Source organism: Gekko japonicus, unplaced genomic scaffold (assembly GCF_001447785.1).
Source record: "Gekko japonicus isolate JY-2015 unplaced genomic scaffold, Gekko_japonicus_V1.1 scaffold349, whole genome shotgun sequence".
NCBI lineage: Eukaryota > Metazoa > Chordata > Lepidosauria > Squamata > Gekkonidae > Gekko > Gekko japonicus.
This window is the reverse complement of record NW_015176461.1, coordinates 321666-342314: the sequence shown is the minus strand read 5'-3', so window position 1 is coordinate 342314 and position 20649 is coordinate 321666. Positions and strand designations below refer to the sequence as shown.

At 45.0% G+C, this 20649-nt stretch overlaps 1 protein-coding gene across 2 annotated transcripts in view; it reads left to right on the top strand.

Annotated features, from left to right (window-relative positions):
• LYPLA1 (lysophospholipase I) overlaps positions 1–7015 on the top strand; it is a 32692-nt gene extending 25677 nt beyond the window's left edge. For both annotated transcript variants that reach the window (XM_015427024.1, XM_015427025.1), the window contains exons 8-9: positions 3548–3724; positions 6563–7015. In XM_015427024.1, coding sequence (XP_015282510.1) covers positions 3548–3724; positions 6563–6616 — 231 coding nt within the window. In that variant the 3' untranslated portion in view covers positions 6617–7015. The remainder of the gene's footprint in view (positions 1–3547; positions 3725–6562) is intronic.
• Positions 7016–20649: the final 13634 nt, after the last annotated feature.

The following is a 20649-nucleotide window of genomic DNA, read 5'->3' as shown; positions in this document are numbered from 1 at the left end:
GAGACAAATGGGATGTGCAGACGAGGAAAAAACACATAAACCTCCTTGAACTCCTAGCCATACGACACATTGTCACCTCCTTCCTCCCCTTACTCAAGGGAAAATGTGTCACGGTCCTGACGGACAACACCACAGCGCTATCGTATATCAACAGGCAAGGAGGCACGATGTCCCAACGCCTATGCAACCTGGCCATCCAGTTGTGGGAGTTGTGCATCGAAAACGACATATTTCTCGTGGCCACTCACATCCCAGGCCACATGAACGTGCAGGCAGACCATCTAAGTCGAGCCGGACTCAGCCTACACGAGTGGGGGATGAATCCAAAATACCTCCTCCCACAAGGGGGGGACTCCCCTAGTCGATGTCTTTGTGACCAGAACCAACAAAAAATGTCATCTCTTCTGCAGTCGAGGAGGCAAAGACCCACAATCTCTGGGAGACTGCCTCCTCTACCCTTGGTCATCAGGGCTCCATTACCTGTTCCCCCCCCCTTACCTCTGCTTCCGAGAGTGGTACGCAAGATTCTCAGGGAAGCTGCGGACTGTATCCTAATAACACCATGGTGGCCAAGACAGCGTTGGTTTTCAACGGTCCTCAAGCTTTCACAGGGAATATACCATCAGTTCCCCCTGGCCCCGGACCTCCTCCTGCTTTCAGACTCCCCCGTCTTCCATTACAACATACCACAGTTGAAACTGATGGCATGGCAGGTAACGTCACAGGCTTCTCCTCCCGTGTAGTTAACGTCCTCCTGAATTCAAGGAAACCCACTACTTGGAAGTCCTATACTTATAAATGGAAGAAGTTCTGTTCTTTTCTCGGTGAGGACGCCACTCGAGCCACCTCAGCTGGCCTCGACAGAGTTTTTAGTTTCCTCCTCTCCTTAGCTGACTCGGGACTTTCCCACTCTTCGTTGAAAGTTTATTTGGCCGCTCTTTCGGCCTACCATGTTCCAGTTGAAGGATGTACTTTGTTTTCACATCCAATTTCGAAACAGTTCTTAAAAGGTTTGCTTCACCTTTACCCTCCTGTCAAAACTCCAGTCACTCCATGGGGGACCTTCCTCTAGTTCTACGCCAGCTGACGAGGAAGCCCTTCGAGCCACTCGCAACATGCAAGCTCAAACTCCTGGCTTGGAAAACGGCCTTTTTAATTGCCATCACCTCGGCTAGGCGAGTGGGAGAAATATTGGCTTTCCGACACGACACACCTTACCTGTCATTTTTGCCAGATGAAGTACGCTTAGACATTTCCTTCCTGCCAAAGGTGGTGTCGGAGTTCCACCTGCAGGCTGAGGTCTTCCTCCCAGACTTCTTCCCAAACCCTACGTCAGCGGAGGACAGATTACTGCACACTCTAGATGTCAAGCGAGCTCTCTTGTTCTATCTGCAAAGAACACATCCAACCAGACGAGACCCACAACTATTCGTCTCGTACGCTTCGGCACGGCTAGGCAGTCGCATCACGGCTTAGCGCCTATCAAAGTGGATTGTAGGTCTCATCCAACTCTGTTACCTACTCGCCAAACAGCCATTACCTGGCCCTATCAGGGCTCATTCCACCAGGGCTGTCACGACTTCCACTGCCTTCCTCCAGGGAGTGCCACTGCCGGACATTTGCAAAGCCGCTACATGGGCCACGCCTAACACCTTCATCAGGCACTACGCCCTAGACGTCCGTACGAACACTGCTACCAACATGGGATGTCACATTCGGCTATGCAGTAAAAGACCTGCCAGCACCCACCCCCAGGTAGACTACTGCTCGCTAATCTCCCATGGGTGTGAAGCACAGAGACCACGTCAAAGATAAGCAGATTGCTTACCAGTAACTGGTGGTCTTCGAGTGGTCATCTGTGCATTCACACCACCCACCCTCCTTCCCCGCTGCTGTCAGCTTCTACTTTTTAATAGGGGTTGATTTGTGGCGGTACTTTGAAGGAACTGGTGGGATGTCCGCGCCCACCCCTCTGGGCATGCGCGGTGGGGTTCATGTGCATGCCCAGAGGGACTGGGCGCGGAAAATCCGTTAAAATAGAGCTTGCTACAGCACCGATCGATCCAGCGCATGCGCACTGAATCCCCATGGGTGTGAATGCACAGATGACCACTCGAAGATCACCAGTTACTGGTAAGCAACCTGCTTTTGGGTCCCTTATCCATGTCTTTCACCATTTCAAAGTGTGTGTAGAAACAGATAACAGCATTCCATGCATTCATGAGTTAACTCTAAACAAGAATTGTCTGTTAAAATAGTATTTGGGTTTGTCTTTAGGATCTTTCACACAGCACAATTAAGGTGCTTTGTCAGTATTTTATACAATACAGTAACTGTGGTTAGGCAGTCCTTGTTTCAACATACAGGGGTATTGTGGACTACTTAGTTTTAGGTTTTGATTTATTTTTAAAGCCCTTTAAGAACTTCTTTTTTATCAGTCTTTTACTGATGCCACAAATACTGTCTTTCTCCTGACTTCTTTGTCCCCTCCCACATTTTAAGTAATCAGACCAATGTATAATTTTGTGTAGCAGCAAATTGTAAGCTTTAAAATGTTCACAAATAAATGTTTGTTAAAAAAAAGAAAAGAACTTCTTTTGTGAAACTCTTCTAAAATGTAACATCAGTATTACTTAGAAACTCTTGCCTTGTTTGCTTCATCCAATGATTCAGTGTAGTGAGGCATGACTAGGCGTGCAGAGATGACCAGAGATAATAATTTTCTATTTAAATAATAAACTACTACTGATGTACAAGTGAAGATTTTAGAGTGATCATAAAATCTTAGCATGTTTATGAACATAGAAAAGGTTACTTCCTTCAATCCAGGACTATATCTGGTCTGTAGCATCCTCAAGAACCTCTTTGGTTAGAAGCGTGGCATATACATCATTCAAATAAATATTTCTGCCAAGTTCCAAAGAGAGTTATTATAACATAGCCAATAGACTTTTGAACTTGGATGGAAAAATTGAGTTTGAGTCCCTTACTCTGCCACCAAGCTCACTGTGTGATCTTGGGCAGCCTTTCTTCATCTCTTTCAGTTTAGTCTACTCATAGAGTTATTGTCAGGGTAAAATAAATACCCTCAGAATGATTGTGAGGGTACAGTGAAGGAAGAGGAGGCTTTTATGTTGCCTTGAGCTCCTTGGAAGAAGTAGGAGTAAAACACAATAAAAATTATTATGAAGCAGTCAGAAATTACCAAGATAATTAATGAATTTACTGTTCTTTGTTAAGCGATTTTGAAGTTATAAAATAAAGCAACTGTATTTAAATGCATAGCTTTGGCAACTGATTTTTGTACCAGCTCACAGATGATAATTAATTCATTCTATTTGCAATAAAATATGCTATGCCTTGTCCATACTTCATACAGTATGATCCTGTGAATTTTCTAAAGCTGACTATAAGTGTAGTGAATATCCCAAAGCAAGTGTGGATATATCTTTATATTTTTTATCACACAATATACTTGTCATTTTAATTACGTGAGAGATCTTGCTTTTCCTCTATAATATACTAACATTTTGTACCTTTTTGTTAGGGTTCCATTAATGCTGTCAACAAAGATATTCCCATTCTCCAGTGCCATGGTGACTGTGATCCTTTGGTTCCACTGATGTTTGGATCTCTTACCTCTGAAAGGCTAAAGACCATGTTAAATCCGGGCAACATAACTTTCAAGACTTATTCAGGCATGATGCATAGCTCATGTATTGAGGTAATGATTTCACAACTATGCTTAATTTAGTTTTCTTACATGAGGCACAAACAATAGCCTTCTTGGGTGTTCCTATAGATGTATGTTTTTGTTTTGCAATCAGTGGAGAAGGGCAGATGTTATCCCAATTTTCAAAAAAGGGAGGAGGGGATGACCCAGGAAACTACAGGCCAGTCAGCCTAACCTCTGTCCCAGGGAAGATAGTGGAGCAGATTTTAAGGGGATTGATCTGCGAGCATCTAAAGGACAACTTGGTGATCTGGGAAGTCAGCACGGATTTGTCCCCAACAGGTCCTGCCAGACCAACCTCCTTTTCTTATTTGATCGAACAATGAGGGAATGCTGTTGATGTTGTTTACCTGCATTTCATTAAAGCTTTTGACAGGGTTCCCCGTGATGATGTGATGAGTAAACTAAAGGACTGTGGACTGGACTCTAGGATAGTTAGGTGGATAGGGAAGTGGTTGGAGAACTGCACTCAGAGAGTAGTTGTCAATGGCATTTCATCTGAATGGAGGGAGGTGTTCAGTGGGGTGCCACAGGGCTCGGTTCTGTGCCTGGTACTTTTCAATATTTTTATCAATGATCTGGATGAGGGTGTGGAGGGGCTAATTATATTTGCAAATACCCAATTTGGAGGAGCAACAAATACACCAGAAGACAGAGATAGAATTCAATGAGATTTGAACATGCTGGAAAAGTGGGCGGATGTGAACAAGATACAATTTAACAAGGATAAGTGCAGAGTTCTACATCTGGGTAACAAAAATGAGGAACATGCATACTGGATGGGGGATACACTTCTTGGTATCGGTGTGTGTGAACAAGATCTTGGGGTACGGGTGGACTGTAAGTTAAATATGAGAAGCCAGTGTGATTTGGCGACAAAGAAGGCTAATGTGATCTTGGGGTGTATCAACAGAGGCATAAAATCCAAATCGCAAGATGTGATAGTCCTACTGTACACTCTATTGGTCAGGCCGCACCTGGAGTATTGTGTGCAGTTCTGGAGGCCTGACTTCAAAAAGGATGTGGACAGAATGGAATGCGTGCAGAGGAGAGTAACAAGGATGATAGGGGACCTGAATACCAAGTCCTTTGAGGACTTGGGAATGTTTAGTCTGGAGAAGAGGAGGTTCAGGAGGGACATGATTGCTCTCTTTAAGTATTTGAAGGGCTGTCACTTAGAGGCGGGCAGTGAGCTGTTCCTACTAGTAGCAGAGGATAGGACTTGCAATAATGGGTTTAAATTAAGGGTGGGAAGGTACCGGTTGAATATTAGGAAAAACTTTTTTTAGATTATGAGTTGTGCAACAGTGGAATCAGCTACCTAAGGAGGTGGTGAGCTCCCCCTGACTGACAGTCTTTAAGCAGTGGCTGGACAAACACTTGTCAGGGATGTTCTAGGCATATCCTGCATTGAACAAGGGGTTGCACTAGATGGCCTGTATGGCCCTTTCCAACTCTGTGATTCTATGATTCTATTGGGTGGCATACTGTATGCCTACATAGAAACCAGTGCAAGGTGGGTTGAAAGTAGCAAAGGGATTCTGATATAAATTCTCTGTATGTGCCTCCTTTATTTTCCTTCAGTTGGGATGCTGGGATACTGTCAGTTAACCCCCTCATGGTCAAAAATGTCTTTGCAATAAAGAGAGATCCTGCATACTACACAGTCGTTTTCCTTTTGTCCTGTTTCTTGGCTGTCGCTCTCAGTGTGGCTCACCAGCTAAAAACTGGGCAACCTCCAAAGTGTTTTGAGCCTTTGAAAGCTTTGTAGGCGTGAGAACCCAGGTATTCTTCCATGCTGTTACATTTGAGGCCATCACTCTAGCTGAACACTGGATCATATTCAGCGAAAAATCTGCAAGAATTGGCTGAGAGTTAGGTCTCTATGCCTTTAGACCTTCTGAGATATTCATCTTTGCTGAGGATAGAATATTAGCTGGAGATTGCTCCAAAAAGCATGCTTCGGCCATAGATATTTTGAGCAAAGTTGGTTGTCAGAGTTAACTCTATCCTTTTACCACAAGGTCTCAGAAAGCCATCCAATTCTGATAGAATAAGTGGTTTAAAGTGATGAGCTGCCACTGGAACATCAACCAGAGGCATTTTAAATCATTCCATGACCTCAGAAGCAGAACTTTGGCACTAACCAGTGAGTGGCCTTGGCCCTTGCAAGAATCTCCCACTTGATCTAGACCAGGTTTTATTTTCTTTGTAAACATGATAGCCAATACAGATGTTAATTTGTGGACCAAGCACTTAGATTAGATTAGATTAGGTGATTGGCCAAGTAATGCTAGTGTGGAACGGGGAGAAGCTTGCTGTTGGCCTCTGCAACTTTGTTATTCTTCTCCTCTGTGTGTGTGTGGGGGGGTGAGAGGCACAGGAATTTTGCGAGGAATTTTGCTAATTTTGTAGCATCAAGCTATTATTATAGGTTGACTGCATGTCTTGTGGTGGCAAGTGCCATCAAGTTGCTGTTGACTTATGGCTTCGCCATAGGGCTTTCAAGGCAAGAAATTTTCAGAGGCGGTGTGCCATTGCCTGCCTCTTTGTCACAACCCTGGTATTACTTGGTGGTCTCCCATACAAATACTAACCAGGGCTGACCCTGCTTACCTTCTGAGATCTGACAAGATCAGGCTAGCCCAAGGTATCCAGGTCAGGACATTGCATGTCTTACTATACCAAAATTAGGATGTTTTACAGGACTTTAGGGGGGGGTAGTTAAATGAGTGAAAATTACAGTGTAAATTGCAAAACTGCATGCTCTGCTTTCTGTTATATTTATTCCTGCAACTTTACCGTAAATTGTTTTTTATTCTTGAATAGGAAATGACGGATGCAAAGCAGTTCATAGATAAGCATCTACCTCCAGTGGATTGAAACGTCTTGAGAGGCCTTCTCTTTAAATGCACCAGCATCATCTGTAGTAGATTGTTACTTTTCATGCAGCCAGTTATGAAGCATTTCTGTGCCTACAGTGTTCACTCTATTGTAAATGTACCAACAGCAATGACTAGATAGCATAACTTTATGAGGAATAATGCTCTTTCCAAACTTCATTGGCCATGGTATAGATGTAAGGCAGGGAAAATATGTTTTGGAATATAATTAAGCATACTTTTCCATGCTTGGTTGCACCAAATTTAAAATTGTCCATTGATAATGGAAAACCTCTGGTTTTAATGAATGGTTTAAATGAGAACAATCTGATAACGTACAAGACCTATTTTATTACTGCTTGTTAAATTGACATCTACATCACACATGCAGTATGTAAAACCAATAAGCATGCAGTAGTAGAATAAGTATTCTTAATTAGGATTAACTCAAAGGTCAAGTTTAACGAATATTATTGCATGTGCAACAGAAGACTTCCAGTCTTCACGTATCCCTTTGCAGCAGTGTAATTCAGTGTCATTTCCTACTGTGTGCTGAGCTTAAAAGCAGTATCTAATCTCTGGAGAGAAGATTCCCATGTAACTGCCCTTAAGATAAAATACAGTATTTGTGGCAAAAAATAATGGTGAAATTTAGTATGTTGAAATCTCTTATTGTAGATTGGATCCTCAGCTTTCATTGGTCCTGCCCCCTACCTGCAGATTATTGGCCTTGTCATGTTGTTCCTAGGACCACCATTTGCAGGATCATTTTGGTCTCAATGGAAGGGGGAGTCAAGGAAGTCTTGTTCTGTTGACCGAATACCTTCCATCAGTAGAGATGGAAAGGGCAGATATTTACTGAAGGACCTAAGCCCATTTGAATTCTTATTGTGTTGCAGCATTTCAATCCACAAAGGTTTTCTGGTGTACATAGTACATAGTTGGTGTACTATGAAGTTAGCTATGTGTTTTATGAATTATCAATGAACAAGCAATTTGTCTTAAATTACTCTGTATTCCCCCACCCATCCCAAACAAAAACTAACAGCAAATGTCAGACAGAAGTATTCTGTTTCTTGTAACTTGCCAAGATGTATGCCATCAGATTCTTCTGGTGTTACTCCTTCCCTTAGTAGCTTGGATAAAGTGGGCTTCAAAATTTTCCTGGTAATATGATATCTGAAACAGTGTTGCAGATTTGGCAATATGAATTTTCGATATATGTGTGGCAAGGGGAGGACATCCTGCTTTGTAGGCCAGCATCATGGTCACATTTTATCACCTTAACATTGCACAGCTGTTACAGATCTAATTACCTTAGTGATGTTGCAGTTATTGTTCATGGAGGGTTTTTTCTTTCTTTACATGTTTTCTTGATGCATATGATTTTATTTCCTATTCTTAAGCATACAATCAATCACACTGGGGGCTATTGCTAGTTTTTAATTAGTGAGAGTAACAACTGGGGCTAAGATGCTCCTGAGGACTTCATCTTACCCCCAGATTGGCACTTCTAACTCCTCTATGAGTTTTGTCCTGCTTTGTGAATCACATCCTTGAATTTTGCTAGGGTTTGTGTAGCCTTCTAAATTGAGACCACTCTGACATATCGGCAGAAGCAGTTGACTCCCATTCTGTACTGCTTCAGATGTGGGACTCGAGTTTCTGCTCTCTTGTATGTATTTTTTTTCATTGCTATGCACACACACAATGAGGCTGTCAGGGTTTTGATCTAGCAGTCTTAGCATGCTACCTTCCTAAGTATGACATGGGATGGGGGTGAATGGAGGAGGAATGAAACATGCAACTTTTCCAATTGCAGTGGTACAGTCCAGGAACTGTTTGACTTCATGAAACTGCTGGGTATGTATATATGGCTGTTATTTAGAGGCAGTAAATGTTTTTGTAATGAAAGCCTTCTCCAATATCACAGTATTTGGACATCTGCAGGAGTTGACATACACTTGAACATGGAACCAATGTGACTTTCCTCAGTGCTTGTCCTGTTTACTGATGAATGACTTTTCTATATAAGTATTGGTTTCTAGAGGAGGAAGGCAATCTGGTATTTAGCAATCTTCTACTGTTATGTGGAAGACCTTATTTTCTTGAGTGCTTGGCATACTCAAAAGTATTAGAATATTCACTTATCAGTGGTGATTCTTAAATTAGTCATGCAAATAGATGATCTGCTTTATAGAAATTTATTGCTTTTACCAACCTAAAGAATATGAAACTACTGAAACCAAAATAGTAGTAGTTTACCCCACAACAGAAGAGATGTTGATGTCTTCTATATTTTGCCTAAATTTTTTTAAAAATCTAAAAAAAATTATATTCAGTATTAATGTTATTTGGGTGAATAACTGCCAAGCTGATGATAAACAGTTTTATCATAGCCCAAATGTTGTTGCAGCATAGGCAAAGCTACTGGCTTCACTGGGAGTTTTATCCCTGATAGGATATAGCCTTTAGCTTTTCTTTCTAAGTATTGTATAATGTTAATGCAGTGAATTGCTGCAGGAGTACAGTACTCTAACTTGCATTTTAGGTCTGTTAATTAAATGTTTGCCTTAATGAAGTGTGCTGTGCTTCATTAAACTACAAAATGCATCTTTCTATAAATAGGTGCTATTGAAAAATAAAATGAATATAGTTTTAAGGATGTATTGAATAGGATATGGACAAAGCCATATGTGTAGGCTGGGGTATTTTATAAACATCTTTAATTTGGCTCTCCTTTATCCTAAGGTGTATAAATACATAGTTAATATAAAGATCAAGATGTTACCTTATAGTTTATGGTAGGAAATCTGTTGTTGAAATTGCTTTCCTGTAGTTCGATTGTAAATCTTTCTGTTACTGAAATAAATTCTGAACAATCACTGTCTGAGTTTAATACAAGCCAGTTCTTTAAGCACATTCCTAAAATATGTTTAAAAGGGGGTGGGAATACTGCAAGTATATTTTTGAGTATGATATTTTGCAGTTAATCTTATGTAGTAAATGTTTGCTAGTAAAATTCATGTATAAAATGGTAAAATTTCTTTGAAAGATATCAATATCAAAAATCTATGAAAGTTATGTTGAAATGTGTGAGAGAAGTATCTGGTATCATTGTTACTACAATAGACCTCCATGTGGTGGCTCTTACCTTGCTACTGACACAGTCCTTTGTATACTGGGCCTGTACAACTTTTGATCCATCAAGCCAAATGATGCATACCAGTCATATATTGTGCTTGACTACTGCTTATTTAAGAATCACATTTTAATAGCACAAGTGGGTGGTTTTTCTACCTGTTCAAAGTTTAATTACATGCTTTCAACTTGGCTGCTTACAATTTGTGCCTGTTTTAGGTGATCTTATATGCACCTGTTACCATGTGGTAATAGTGCAGTATAATGGATTGAAGAGATTCCTGCAGACTTAGTAGTTCCAGCAACTACTGACATCAGGCAGGTTACAGTCGGGCAGGGGAAAGGGGTGCTTTAAGAAAACAGTAGAGGAAGGGTTTCCATAGATAAGCACTGCAGACCTGCTCTGAAATGCTACCATTTTTGTATATACTGCCATGCTGTGGCAGGCTCCACCCATCAAACTGTTATTTTGTGATGGGTAGCTCCCAAGGCTCTTGGGGGGGGGGGGATTAGCTCCAGAAACTTAACTGTCCACCCTTACATATAGTTTTCATGGGACTCTTCATTAGTTCTAAGGCTTCTCAGTGCTCACATCTATCTTAAAGCAGTAGAAAAGAGCAAGAGCCCAGTAGCACCTTAAAGACTAACAATTTTTTTTTGCAGGGTATGAGGTTTTGTGAGTTACTACTCACTGTATCTGAAGAAGTGAGCAGTGATTCATAAAAGTTCATACTCTGTCACAAATGTTGTTAGTCTTTATGGTGCTACTGGACTCTTGTTCATTTCTGCTGCTTCAGACAAACACGGCTCCCCATCTTGATCTATCTGTTTTAAAGGGTACTGTACTTCTGATTCTCCACCAAAGCTACACAAAAACATTTCTTGAATAATGGTTGCAGATAGGTTTGTCACAAAAAGTAATTCTATCTAAACTGCACAGCAGGTAGCATAGCTGTACAATGAACAGTACCTCTCCACCTGAGTTCTGAAATTACATTTTTATTTATGCAGTGAGGACTAATAAATAGGATGATTATGAAATACTGCTATTGTACAGCTAGATGGGATCAACAGCCCATCTCTTCCATGCACTTGTTGAGATCACACACTGTAGAAGATCCCTCCATGGCTCTGACCCTTGGTTATTACTCATTACAGTACACCTCATACTTGGCTTGTGTTTGTTACCTTCAGATCTTCTTCGTGGTCTCTGTGCTTCACACCAATGGGTTTAGTGCGCCTGCGCTGACCCGACCGGTGCTGTAGCAAGCTATGTTTCAAAGGATTTTCGCGCGAGTCCCACTGAGCATGCGCAGGAACCCCAGCGCGCATGCTCAGAGGGGACGGGCGCGGAGATCCCGCCAGTTCTCTCTCTACCGCCGCGTTGAAAGGACCTTCTTGCCTTTCCTCCTGACCGGATAGCTGTTACTGCCTTCGGGCCTTTACCTTATTTCTTGTTTCTTAGGATCATCCTCTATTTTATTTTCTCCAAGAGCTTGACAAGAGCATTAAGGCTTCCAGGGCTCTGGGAGTGTCTTCTTCAAATAGACAGCAACAGCGGTCCCGCACATGGCCAAGGCCGTGGCAACGGCGAAATCAGACGCACCAATCTCCAGAACCTAGATGGCGCCCTAGGAATTACTCCGGATCCCAGAGGCAGAACTACCAAAAGCCAAGATTCGGCACGACTCAGCAACAACCTCGTGCCAAACAACCTAAACAACCCTCCAAGCAGGGTTTTTGACTTCCTTATCCCCGAGTCAGCTCCCAGCCTTGTTTTGACCCGTCTCTCTCCATTCCTCCATGTATGGCGTACTATTACCTCCGACCAATGGGTCCTCTCCATCTTGACCAATGGATACAGGATTCAATTCCAGCAGAACCCCGAAATACCAGTCTTCGTCCGTACACCCCCCTCCCAACCCCTCCTTCGGGAGGTTTCCCTCCTTCTGCAGAAAGGGGCTATAGAACCTGTGCCCCTACACCTCCAAGGGAAGGGGTTTTACTCCCGATATTTTACTGTCCCAAAACGGGACGGAGGGTTGCGGCCCATCCTGGATCTCCGTGGCCTAAACCTCTATGTGGCGTACAGACGTTTCCGCATGACATCACTTCAGCAAATCATGCCGTTGCTCCGCCAAGATGTGTGGATGGCTACCCTGGATCTTCAGGACGCCTATTTTCATCTTTCAATCCACCCTTTCCACCGTCAATACCTTCGGTTTGCGATAGGCCGGGAGCATTTTCAGTATACTGCCCTCCCGTTCGGACTGTCGTGTGCCCCACGGGTGTTTACAAAGACCATGGTCGTGGTCGCGGCCTTCCTGAGGCTCCAGGGGATTTCGGTGTATCCTTACATCGACGATTGGCTGGTCGTCGCGTCGTCAAGACAGATACTAGAAGCCAACGTCTCCTTCACATTGTCCCTGCTGTCCGAACTGGGCCTTCAAGTCAATCCGTCCAAGTCCCATTTTTCCCCAGTCCAGCGTATCCAATATATAGGAGCGATACTCGACTCCCAAGACTGCATGGCCTATCTTCCCCCGGACAGGGCAGAAGACATAATCGCTCTGGCTTGTCGGGTGTGCACACAGCCAACCGTCACGGCCTACGACGTCCAGAGGCTTCTAGGGCTCATGGCCGCAACAAATGCAGTGCTACTGTTTGCGAGACTCAAAATGAGGAAAATACAACTCTGGTTCCTCCAATCGTACAAGCCGCACATGGAGGCACGTGCCGTCATCCTCTCTCCCCCATCCTACGTCAGAGACGCCGTCCGCTGGTGGACTGTGCCTTCCAACCTCCTGCAAGGGGCCCCGTTTCACCTCCCTTCCCCGGAAATCGTCCTTACTACCGACGCTTCCATGACTGGTTGGGGCGCTCATTCCATGGGATGCTCCATAGGGGGCACATGGGATCACAGTCTACGAAAAAACCATATCAACTACCTGGAACTCCTGGCTGTTCAAAATGCAGTGACCAGCTTCCTCCCTCTACTCAGAGGGAAATGCGTCAATATTCTGACCGACAATACTACGGCAATGTCTTACATAAATCGCCAAGGCGGGACGGTTTCCAGGCGTCTATGCAAACTAGCTCTACATCTGTGGGAATTCTGCACAGCCAACGAAGTTTTCCTGGTGGCAACTCACATACCGGGAGAGCAGAATATAGAGGCAGATCATCTCAGCCGCTCTGGCCTCAGTCTTCACGAGTGGGGAATACGACCACATTACCTGCTCCCAGTTTTCCAGTTGTGGGGCACTCCCCAAGTCGACGTTTTTGCAACGACTCAAAACAAAAAATGTCGTCTATTTTGCAGCAGAGGAGGGTACGATGCCCAGTCATTAGGAGACGGTCTCCTGTACCCATGGTCTCAGAAACGCCTCTATATGTTCCCCCCTCTTCCGCTGATCCTCAGGGTGGTGCGCAAGATCCTCAGGGACAATGCACACGTGATACTAATAACGCCCTGGTGGCCCAGACAACCCTGGTTTTCCACCCTCCTCGACCTGTCTCGAAGAACCTTCTACCACTTCCCTGTCGTTCCAGACCTACTTCACCTCCACAACTCCCCGGTGCTTCATCACGACGTGAAAGCACTGAAGCTGACGGCGTGGCGAATACTTCCAAGGGATTCTCTGCTCGCATAGAGCATGTCCTTTTGAATTCAAGGAAACAGTCCACGCGCAGGTCTTACGCCCAGAAATGGACTAAATTCTGCTCCTTTATTGGGGCTGATGCCTCCCGGGCAACCACTGCGGGTCTGGAGAAAATTTTTTCATTTATTTTATCCCTCGCTGACTCGGGGCTCTCCCACTCCTCGTTGCGTGTTTATTTGGCTGCATTGTCAGCTTTTCATGTTCCAGTTGATGGTTATTCACTGTTCACCCATCCAGTTACCAAACGCTTCCTGAAAGGTTTACTTCGCCTTTATCCTCCACTCAAGTCTCCGCCTGTGCCTTGGGACCTTCCCCTGGTCCTGCGCCAACTTACACGGAAGCCGTTTGAACCTCTGGCCACATGCGAGCTACGTCTCCTAACATGGAAGACAGCATTTTTGGTAGCAATCACGTCGGCCAGGAGAGTTGGAGAGCTCTTAGCGTTCAGGCACGATGCTCCTTACCTTTCCGTACTTCCTGACGGAATCAGATTGGTACCGGACATTTCGTTCCTGCCTAAAGTAATTTCCGAATTCCATCTGCAAGCTGAAGTCTTCTTGCCGACTTTCTTTCCAAATCCAGTATCTGCTGAGGATAGATTACTGCATACACTGGATGTCAAGAGGGCTCTCTTGTTCTACCTGAAAAGGACACATCCAACTAGGAAAGATCCCCATCTATTCCTTTCATATGCATCACCTCGCCTGGGGACTCGTATAACAGCCCAGCGTCTATCCAAGTGGATAGTGGAATTGGTTCGTCTTTGCTACCTCCTGGCAAAACAGCCGTTGCCTGGTCCCATCAGAGCTCACTCCACTAGGGCTCTCGCGACATCTACGGCTTTTCTGAAAGGTGTGCCAATACATGACATCTGCAAAGCTGCCACGTGGGCTACGCCCAATACATTCATCAGGCACTACGCCCTCGACGTCCGACGCACCAATGACAGCATCGGCCGTCACGTTTTGTCTTCAGCCCAGCGATGAACATCCTGCCAGCACCCTCCTCCAGGTAGGATATGGCTCGCTAGTCTCCCATTGGTGTGAAGCACAGAGACCACGAAGAAGATAAACAGGTTGCTTACCAGTAACTGGTGATCTTCGAGTGGTCATCTGTGCATTCACACCACCCGCCCTCCTTCCCCTCTGCTGTCAGCTCCTGATTTTTTGATAGGTGTTGATTGGCGGCAGTGCTTTGAAGGAACTGGCGGGATCTCCGCGCCCGTCCCCTCTGAGCATGCGCGCTGGGGTTCCTGCGCATGCTCAGTGGGACTCGCGCGAAAATCCTTTGAAACATAGCTTGCTACAGCACCGGTCGGGTCAGCGCAGGCGCACTAAACCCATTGGTGTGAATGCACAGATGACCACTCTAAGATCACCAGTTACTGGTAAGCAACCTGTTTTTCTCTTGGTCTGCTATCCACAATCCTATCTTTGATGGTGAAATTGAGGGGAGCTATACTTTGTTTATTGTAAACTCTTCTGAGGAATCTAGAAGAATAGTACAAATAAAGTAAGTAAACATCTGTTTACTTTTCCTGTCATATGGCTGATATCAGGAGGCTTCTAGCTTAGTGTTACCCATGGGGTTGCCTGGAGTTTAAAGGTAGACTCCGTGTCTGGAAAAAGACTACTGCCTTAGAGTGCCCAAATAACTTCCCATACATTTCAGTACTTTCTGCAGCAATGGTTTTCAAACTTCAACACAGCATTTGATAGAAACGTTTTCATAAGACTTCCTAGCCCTCATAACTCCCTCATTGGTATCTGCCATGTGCTGGCAAACTGCATGGTGTGCTTCATGGAGGCTGTTCTCATAAGAACATAAGAAAAGTCAATGTTGGATCAGGTCAATGGCCCATCGAGTCCAACACTCTTGTCACACAGTGGCCAAAAATACCAGGTGCCATCAGGAGGTCCACCATTGGGGCCAGAACACTAGAAGCTATCCAACTGTTGCCTCCCCCCAGCACCTAGAATACAGAGCATCACTTCCCCTGGAACGAGAGTTCCTATCTATACCTTGTGGCTAATAGCCACTGATGGACCTCTGTTCCATATGTTTATCCAATTCCCTCTTGAAGAAGCCCATGCTTGTAGCTGCCACCGCCTCCTGTGGCAGTGAATTCCATGTGTTGATTACTCTTTGGGTGAAGAAGTACTTCCTTTTATCCGTTCTAACCCGATTGTTCAGCAATTTCATTGAGTGCCCACGAGTTCTATTGTCTTCTGTCAGCCAAACTGCCTTATTTACAACAGTTGGTAACTAACGTGAGTTCTTGCCAAAGTTTACGGAGGTTCTGTCTACCCCACAGAGTCCCAGTGATGGAGACGAGACTGGTGAATTCCAATCAGTTTGTTGTTTACTGAAGAGTATCAAAAGCACATATACCCGAAAACAGAATCATACACACAATCAAGTTCCTTTAGAATTATAGAATACATAAAATAGTCCCATTTACTTAGGAGGTAGGTAGGTTTACGGTTTAATACTTATCTTTCCTGAAATCTTGTCTGTTGCAGTGAAGAATTGGAGGGTAAGAAATTAGTACCTAGGGTATTTGCTAAATCACACAGCTAGAACCAGCCAGCTAGTGTGGATCTCTTTGGCTGCAGTCCAAGAGATCAATAGTAGACAATAGGGGTTGTTGATAGTAAGCTGGGCTTTAGGGGATGAATGAAGACGGGATGATGAAAAGGAATGCGGCTAGCAAAGACCCATCACATGGTCCCTGCTTTTTATAGTTGAATCTCTAGGTGGGTGGCAACCTTGCCATTCTGTAAACCCACCTACCTGCAAGTCCATTCCATAACCTCAATCATTGGTGCATGTAGTAAGGGGCAGGTACCTTAGGGGTGTGGACAATATTTGAAACTAAACTCTAACTCATGGAAAGCCATCTGGTCAGGTGTGAAGTCTTGGCATCCTGGACCTTCCTTGCTATGCAGATAGATCTTGGCTTTCCCAGGCAATCAAGGCACCATCCAACAGGAAATGGCAATTCAGATGCAGATCGGGTCCATGTACTGCGTGACATCAGGTCCTTCAGCAATGGGGAATTTCCTCTCCTTGGTGGTTGTTTCTGCTAACAATGGCGAAATGTGCTTCTCTTTCCCATAAGGCTCTGAGCTGAATGTGTGTGCAAACCTCATTAACATAAAATGCAGGCAAGTGTCCTCTATGTGAAATCTCTCACAATAGGTAATGCAAGCAGCTTTCTCTATGCCTACGGGTATACATGTGTGTGCACAGTTTATGTAGTGTGAGTGTCAGCAGACATAAACAGAAAATATCAGTCTCTTTCTCAACACTTCAAAACAATATAGTGACAACCACATCAGCCATACTTTAAAAAGAAGTCAAAGGAAAATGCCTGTGTTATCTGTTCAGGTCTGATGCTCTGTATTTAATAGAAATTTCATTCTTTTGCCAAAGTCAAATGAGGAAAAGACGTTTTGCAATCCAGCTGCTTGGAAAGACCCTTGTACCTCCATGCAGTACCTGAAGGTACCTCCCCCCCCCTTCAGAGAAGTAAAGATTCAGGTTAAAGCTTGTCATATATGCTTCAAAATAGCTTTTTTGTGGGTTTGTAATACATTTTTCTAAGTCTTGGTGGTATGATGCCTTTTATTTAAATCAAACAACTCTCTCCTGACTTTTCAAACAGGGCAGTGTGTAACCCCAGTAATCACTCAAGTTTTTAAAGTAGGATACCTCCTTGTCTATGGAGGCCCAGATCACAAATGTTCCCAAGCTGGTGTTCTTCCATCTACACCCAGTGCAGCAACTGGTCCCTTTCCTGTCCCACCCAAGTGTGGAGGCGACCTTACAGGATCTTTGAAGTGGGACAATTAGATCTCCCTACTTCAAAGAAAAAGATGCTGTAAGGTCACCACGCTTGAGAGGGATGGAACCATAGTTAGGAATTTAATACTTTAAACTGCACTTGTACAAGCAACTGAGGCCATGGTTCAGTGGCAAAGCATTGCCTTTGTGGGCTGTAGATTCCAGGCTCAATCCCTGGTATTTCCCATAAAAGAGATAGTCAGATCTGATTCTAGATTATGGGGGGGGGGCCTTAGGCAGAGTTCCTGGGGGCCTCCTCCCTTGCTGCTGCCTCCCATTGGGGCTACTCACCATGTGACCTCTACTTGCCAGTGCATTCTTCCTATGCCCTGCTTACGAGCTCTCTGGCTGCCCATGCTCACAGTTGCCTGCACTGCTCACATATGTTTCCCTGATGGTGCTGGACAATGCATGCAGTTGTGAGCATGAGCAGAGGAGCACATGCAAGTGAGCAGGCAGGGGAAGGACATGGGGGGCTGACAGCGGTGGGCCCTCTCAGGAGCCCCAGGCCCTGGCAGCTGCTCCACCTTAGAGTATGCTGACGCCAGCCCAGCAGGTTGTAAGTAATGTGAAAGACCTCTGCTTGTGACACCCAACAGATACTGCCAATTCAGATGAATATAGACCTTGATAGATCAATGATCTGACTTGGCATAGGCAGTTTCATGTATATTCTTAAGTTTATAGCAGTACTCTAAACAGCATTTTCAATACTAAGGAAAATTCCAGCAGTAGTTTAATATGCAGGGACTCCATGATGACAGCCCTGACCTGTGTGGCCCAGGCTAGCCCCAACTCGGCAGAAATCAGAAGCTAAGCAGGGCTGGACACGGTATTGGGATGGGAAGCTACCAAGTAAGTCCAGGGAACAACTCAGAGGCAGGCAATGGCAAACCACCTCCGGATGTCTCCTGTCTTGCAAACCCTACAAGGTAGGGTTGCCAGGTGTCCCTCTCCTCCGCCACTGGTGGGATTGGAAGGATAGTGCCACCAGATCCAGATTGGGAAACTTCTAGAGATTTGGGGATGGAGCCTGGGGGTGGGGGCAGGAACTCCAGTGGGATACAATGCCGTACAGTCCGCACTCCAAAGCATCCATTTTCTCTAGGGTATCTGCTCTTGTAATCTGGAGATGAGCTGTATTTCCTCGGGATGCCCAGGTCTCACCTGGAGGCTGGTATCCCTACTACTGGCACTTTCTTCCATCACCTCATGATGGCAGGCCACGCGCAGTCGATGAAACAAGGATAAGTGTACCCTAATTCATCCAGATACCATCAACTCCACGCCGACTCTTGGCCATCCCCAGGGCGCCTGTGCCTCCTTATGCCAGGTATCGGTGCAGGAAAACCCTGGGCGAGTTCTGGGTTCCAAAGAACCCCTCCTTCCGCAAAAGTGCCCTTCAGCAGCTTCTTCCTTTTTCCCTCCCATTCGCTCAGAGAGGCGCAGGCTCTTTCCTCGACGTGCAACCCCGAGCGCATTCAGCTAGGACAGCTCTCTTATTGCGGGGCCAGCGTTGCCCCGCCTAAGCCCGAACTTGGGAGGCAACACTCCTTTACTTCAAGTACCGACCAGTGTCCTCCATTTCCGCTGGGCGGCCGCAACTGGTAATGCAGAAGCTCCACCTTCCCCCGGCTCCTTCCTCTTCACGCCTCGCAAATCGATGTTTTCGGCTGGCCGAAGCAGGGCCTTGCTCCTTTCTCCCGGGGCTTGATGAGCACGGCCTGGCGCCGCTCTTGCCGCGCTGTCGCTTCGAGGTCAGGCCGGTGGGTGCGTGTGTTGGGGATGGAGCCTGGGGGTGGGGGCAGGAACTCCAGTGGGATACAATGCCGTACAGTCCGCACTCCAAAGCATCCATTTTCTCTAGGGTATCTGCTCTTGTAATCTGGAGATGAGCTGTATTTCCTCGGGATGCCCAGGTCTCACCTGGAGGCTGGTATCCCTACTACTGGCACTTTCTTCCATCACCTCATGATGGCAGGCCACGCGCAGTCGATGAAACAAGGATAAGTGTACCCTAATTCATCCAGATACCATCAACTCCACGCCGACTCTTGGCCATCCCCAGGGCGCCTGTGCCTCCTTATGCCAGGTATCGGTGCAGGAAAACCCTGGGCGAGTTCTGGGTTCCAAAGAACCCTGTACTCAGACTGGCAGCAGCTCTCCGGGGTCACAGATGAAGGCCTTTCAACATCACCTGTATGAATGGGCCGAGGATCTGACGTCACACTCAAGTCAACAGGCCGAGTCTCTTTCACTTCCAGCGATATTTATCTGGTGAGCAGCCAAGTTTCTGAACGTATTCAGGGCTTAAAGTGTCTCATGGATTTCAGTAGAGTCGGGTACTCGGCTGTCTGTAATCACAGCGCTTTTCTAGGAAGCGCTCCTGTTTCTAATTTGTTTCCCCTTCTAAGTTAATGGCTATAGTAAGTGTAAGCGGAAATATTTGGCCCTCCAAATATTACTATCTCTGCACCATCCCGTCTCCTTTTGCATTCATCCTGTAGGTTCTCTGGTCGCAAACGTTAATTGTTTTTAGGAAATGTTTTCACATAGAATGGAGAAAGAGGAAAATATTGTTCTGATCAGTTTTGTAGGTGTGGGGGTGTATTTATCAAAATATTTGTACCCTGCTTTTCCCTTGTGGTTTACAAATTGAAGATTAAAAATGTACAAAACACAATAAACCCCGTGCATCTTAAACCCCATTAAAAGCCTTTGCAACTAGAATGGGACTACAGCACCTCCTAAAAAATTCTGATGTAGATTCATATTTTTTTTTATTTTGCTACTTAGGGACTGGAGCATGTATTTTTGGAGGCTTAAGGTTAGTTTAGATTTGGACATCTTTTCTGTGAATACACGCTGGATGTCATATCAGAGCATAATTACTAGTTTTACAAGATTATAATATATTGCCAATGAGTGTGAGAGATCGCATTGCAGGCTCCTTTAGGAGAAGGGTGTTTCCCGTCTGTGCACCTCTGCTGCTAAGGCAGTAGTATCAAGGTGTAGTGACAGATGTGGGCAAAACAAAATACAAAACTCACTGCCACCACCAGTCCCTCTCTCTAACTCTTAGCTGAGGAATCAAGTCTCTAGCCTTACCGGATACTAATCAATAAGTCAGCCCTGCAAGGTAGGATACTTACAAGCTGAGTTCCAAATTACTTTGGTAGCTGTAGCCAAGGTACTGGGTTTAAATTGAAGCCCCCAAAACCAGATAACATCACAGAAGTATAATTAATAAAGTTTATTAAAAGAAATGTGCAAAAGTATGCAAATATAAGAGCTAAGGCCGCCCCGCCGGTGTCCAGGGATTTGGGGGGGGGGGGAGGCTTATCTGCTGCTGCTGCGGCTTCCTTCTGCTCTGTGTGGCGCTCTG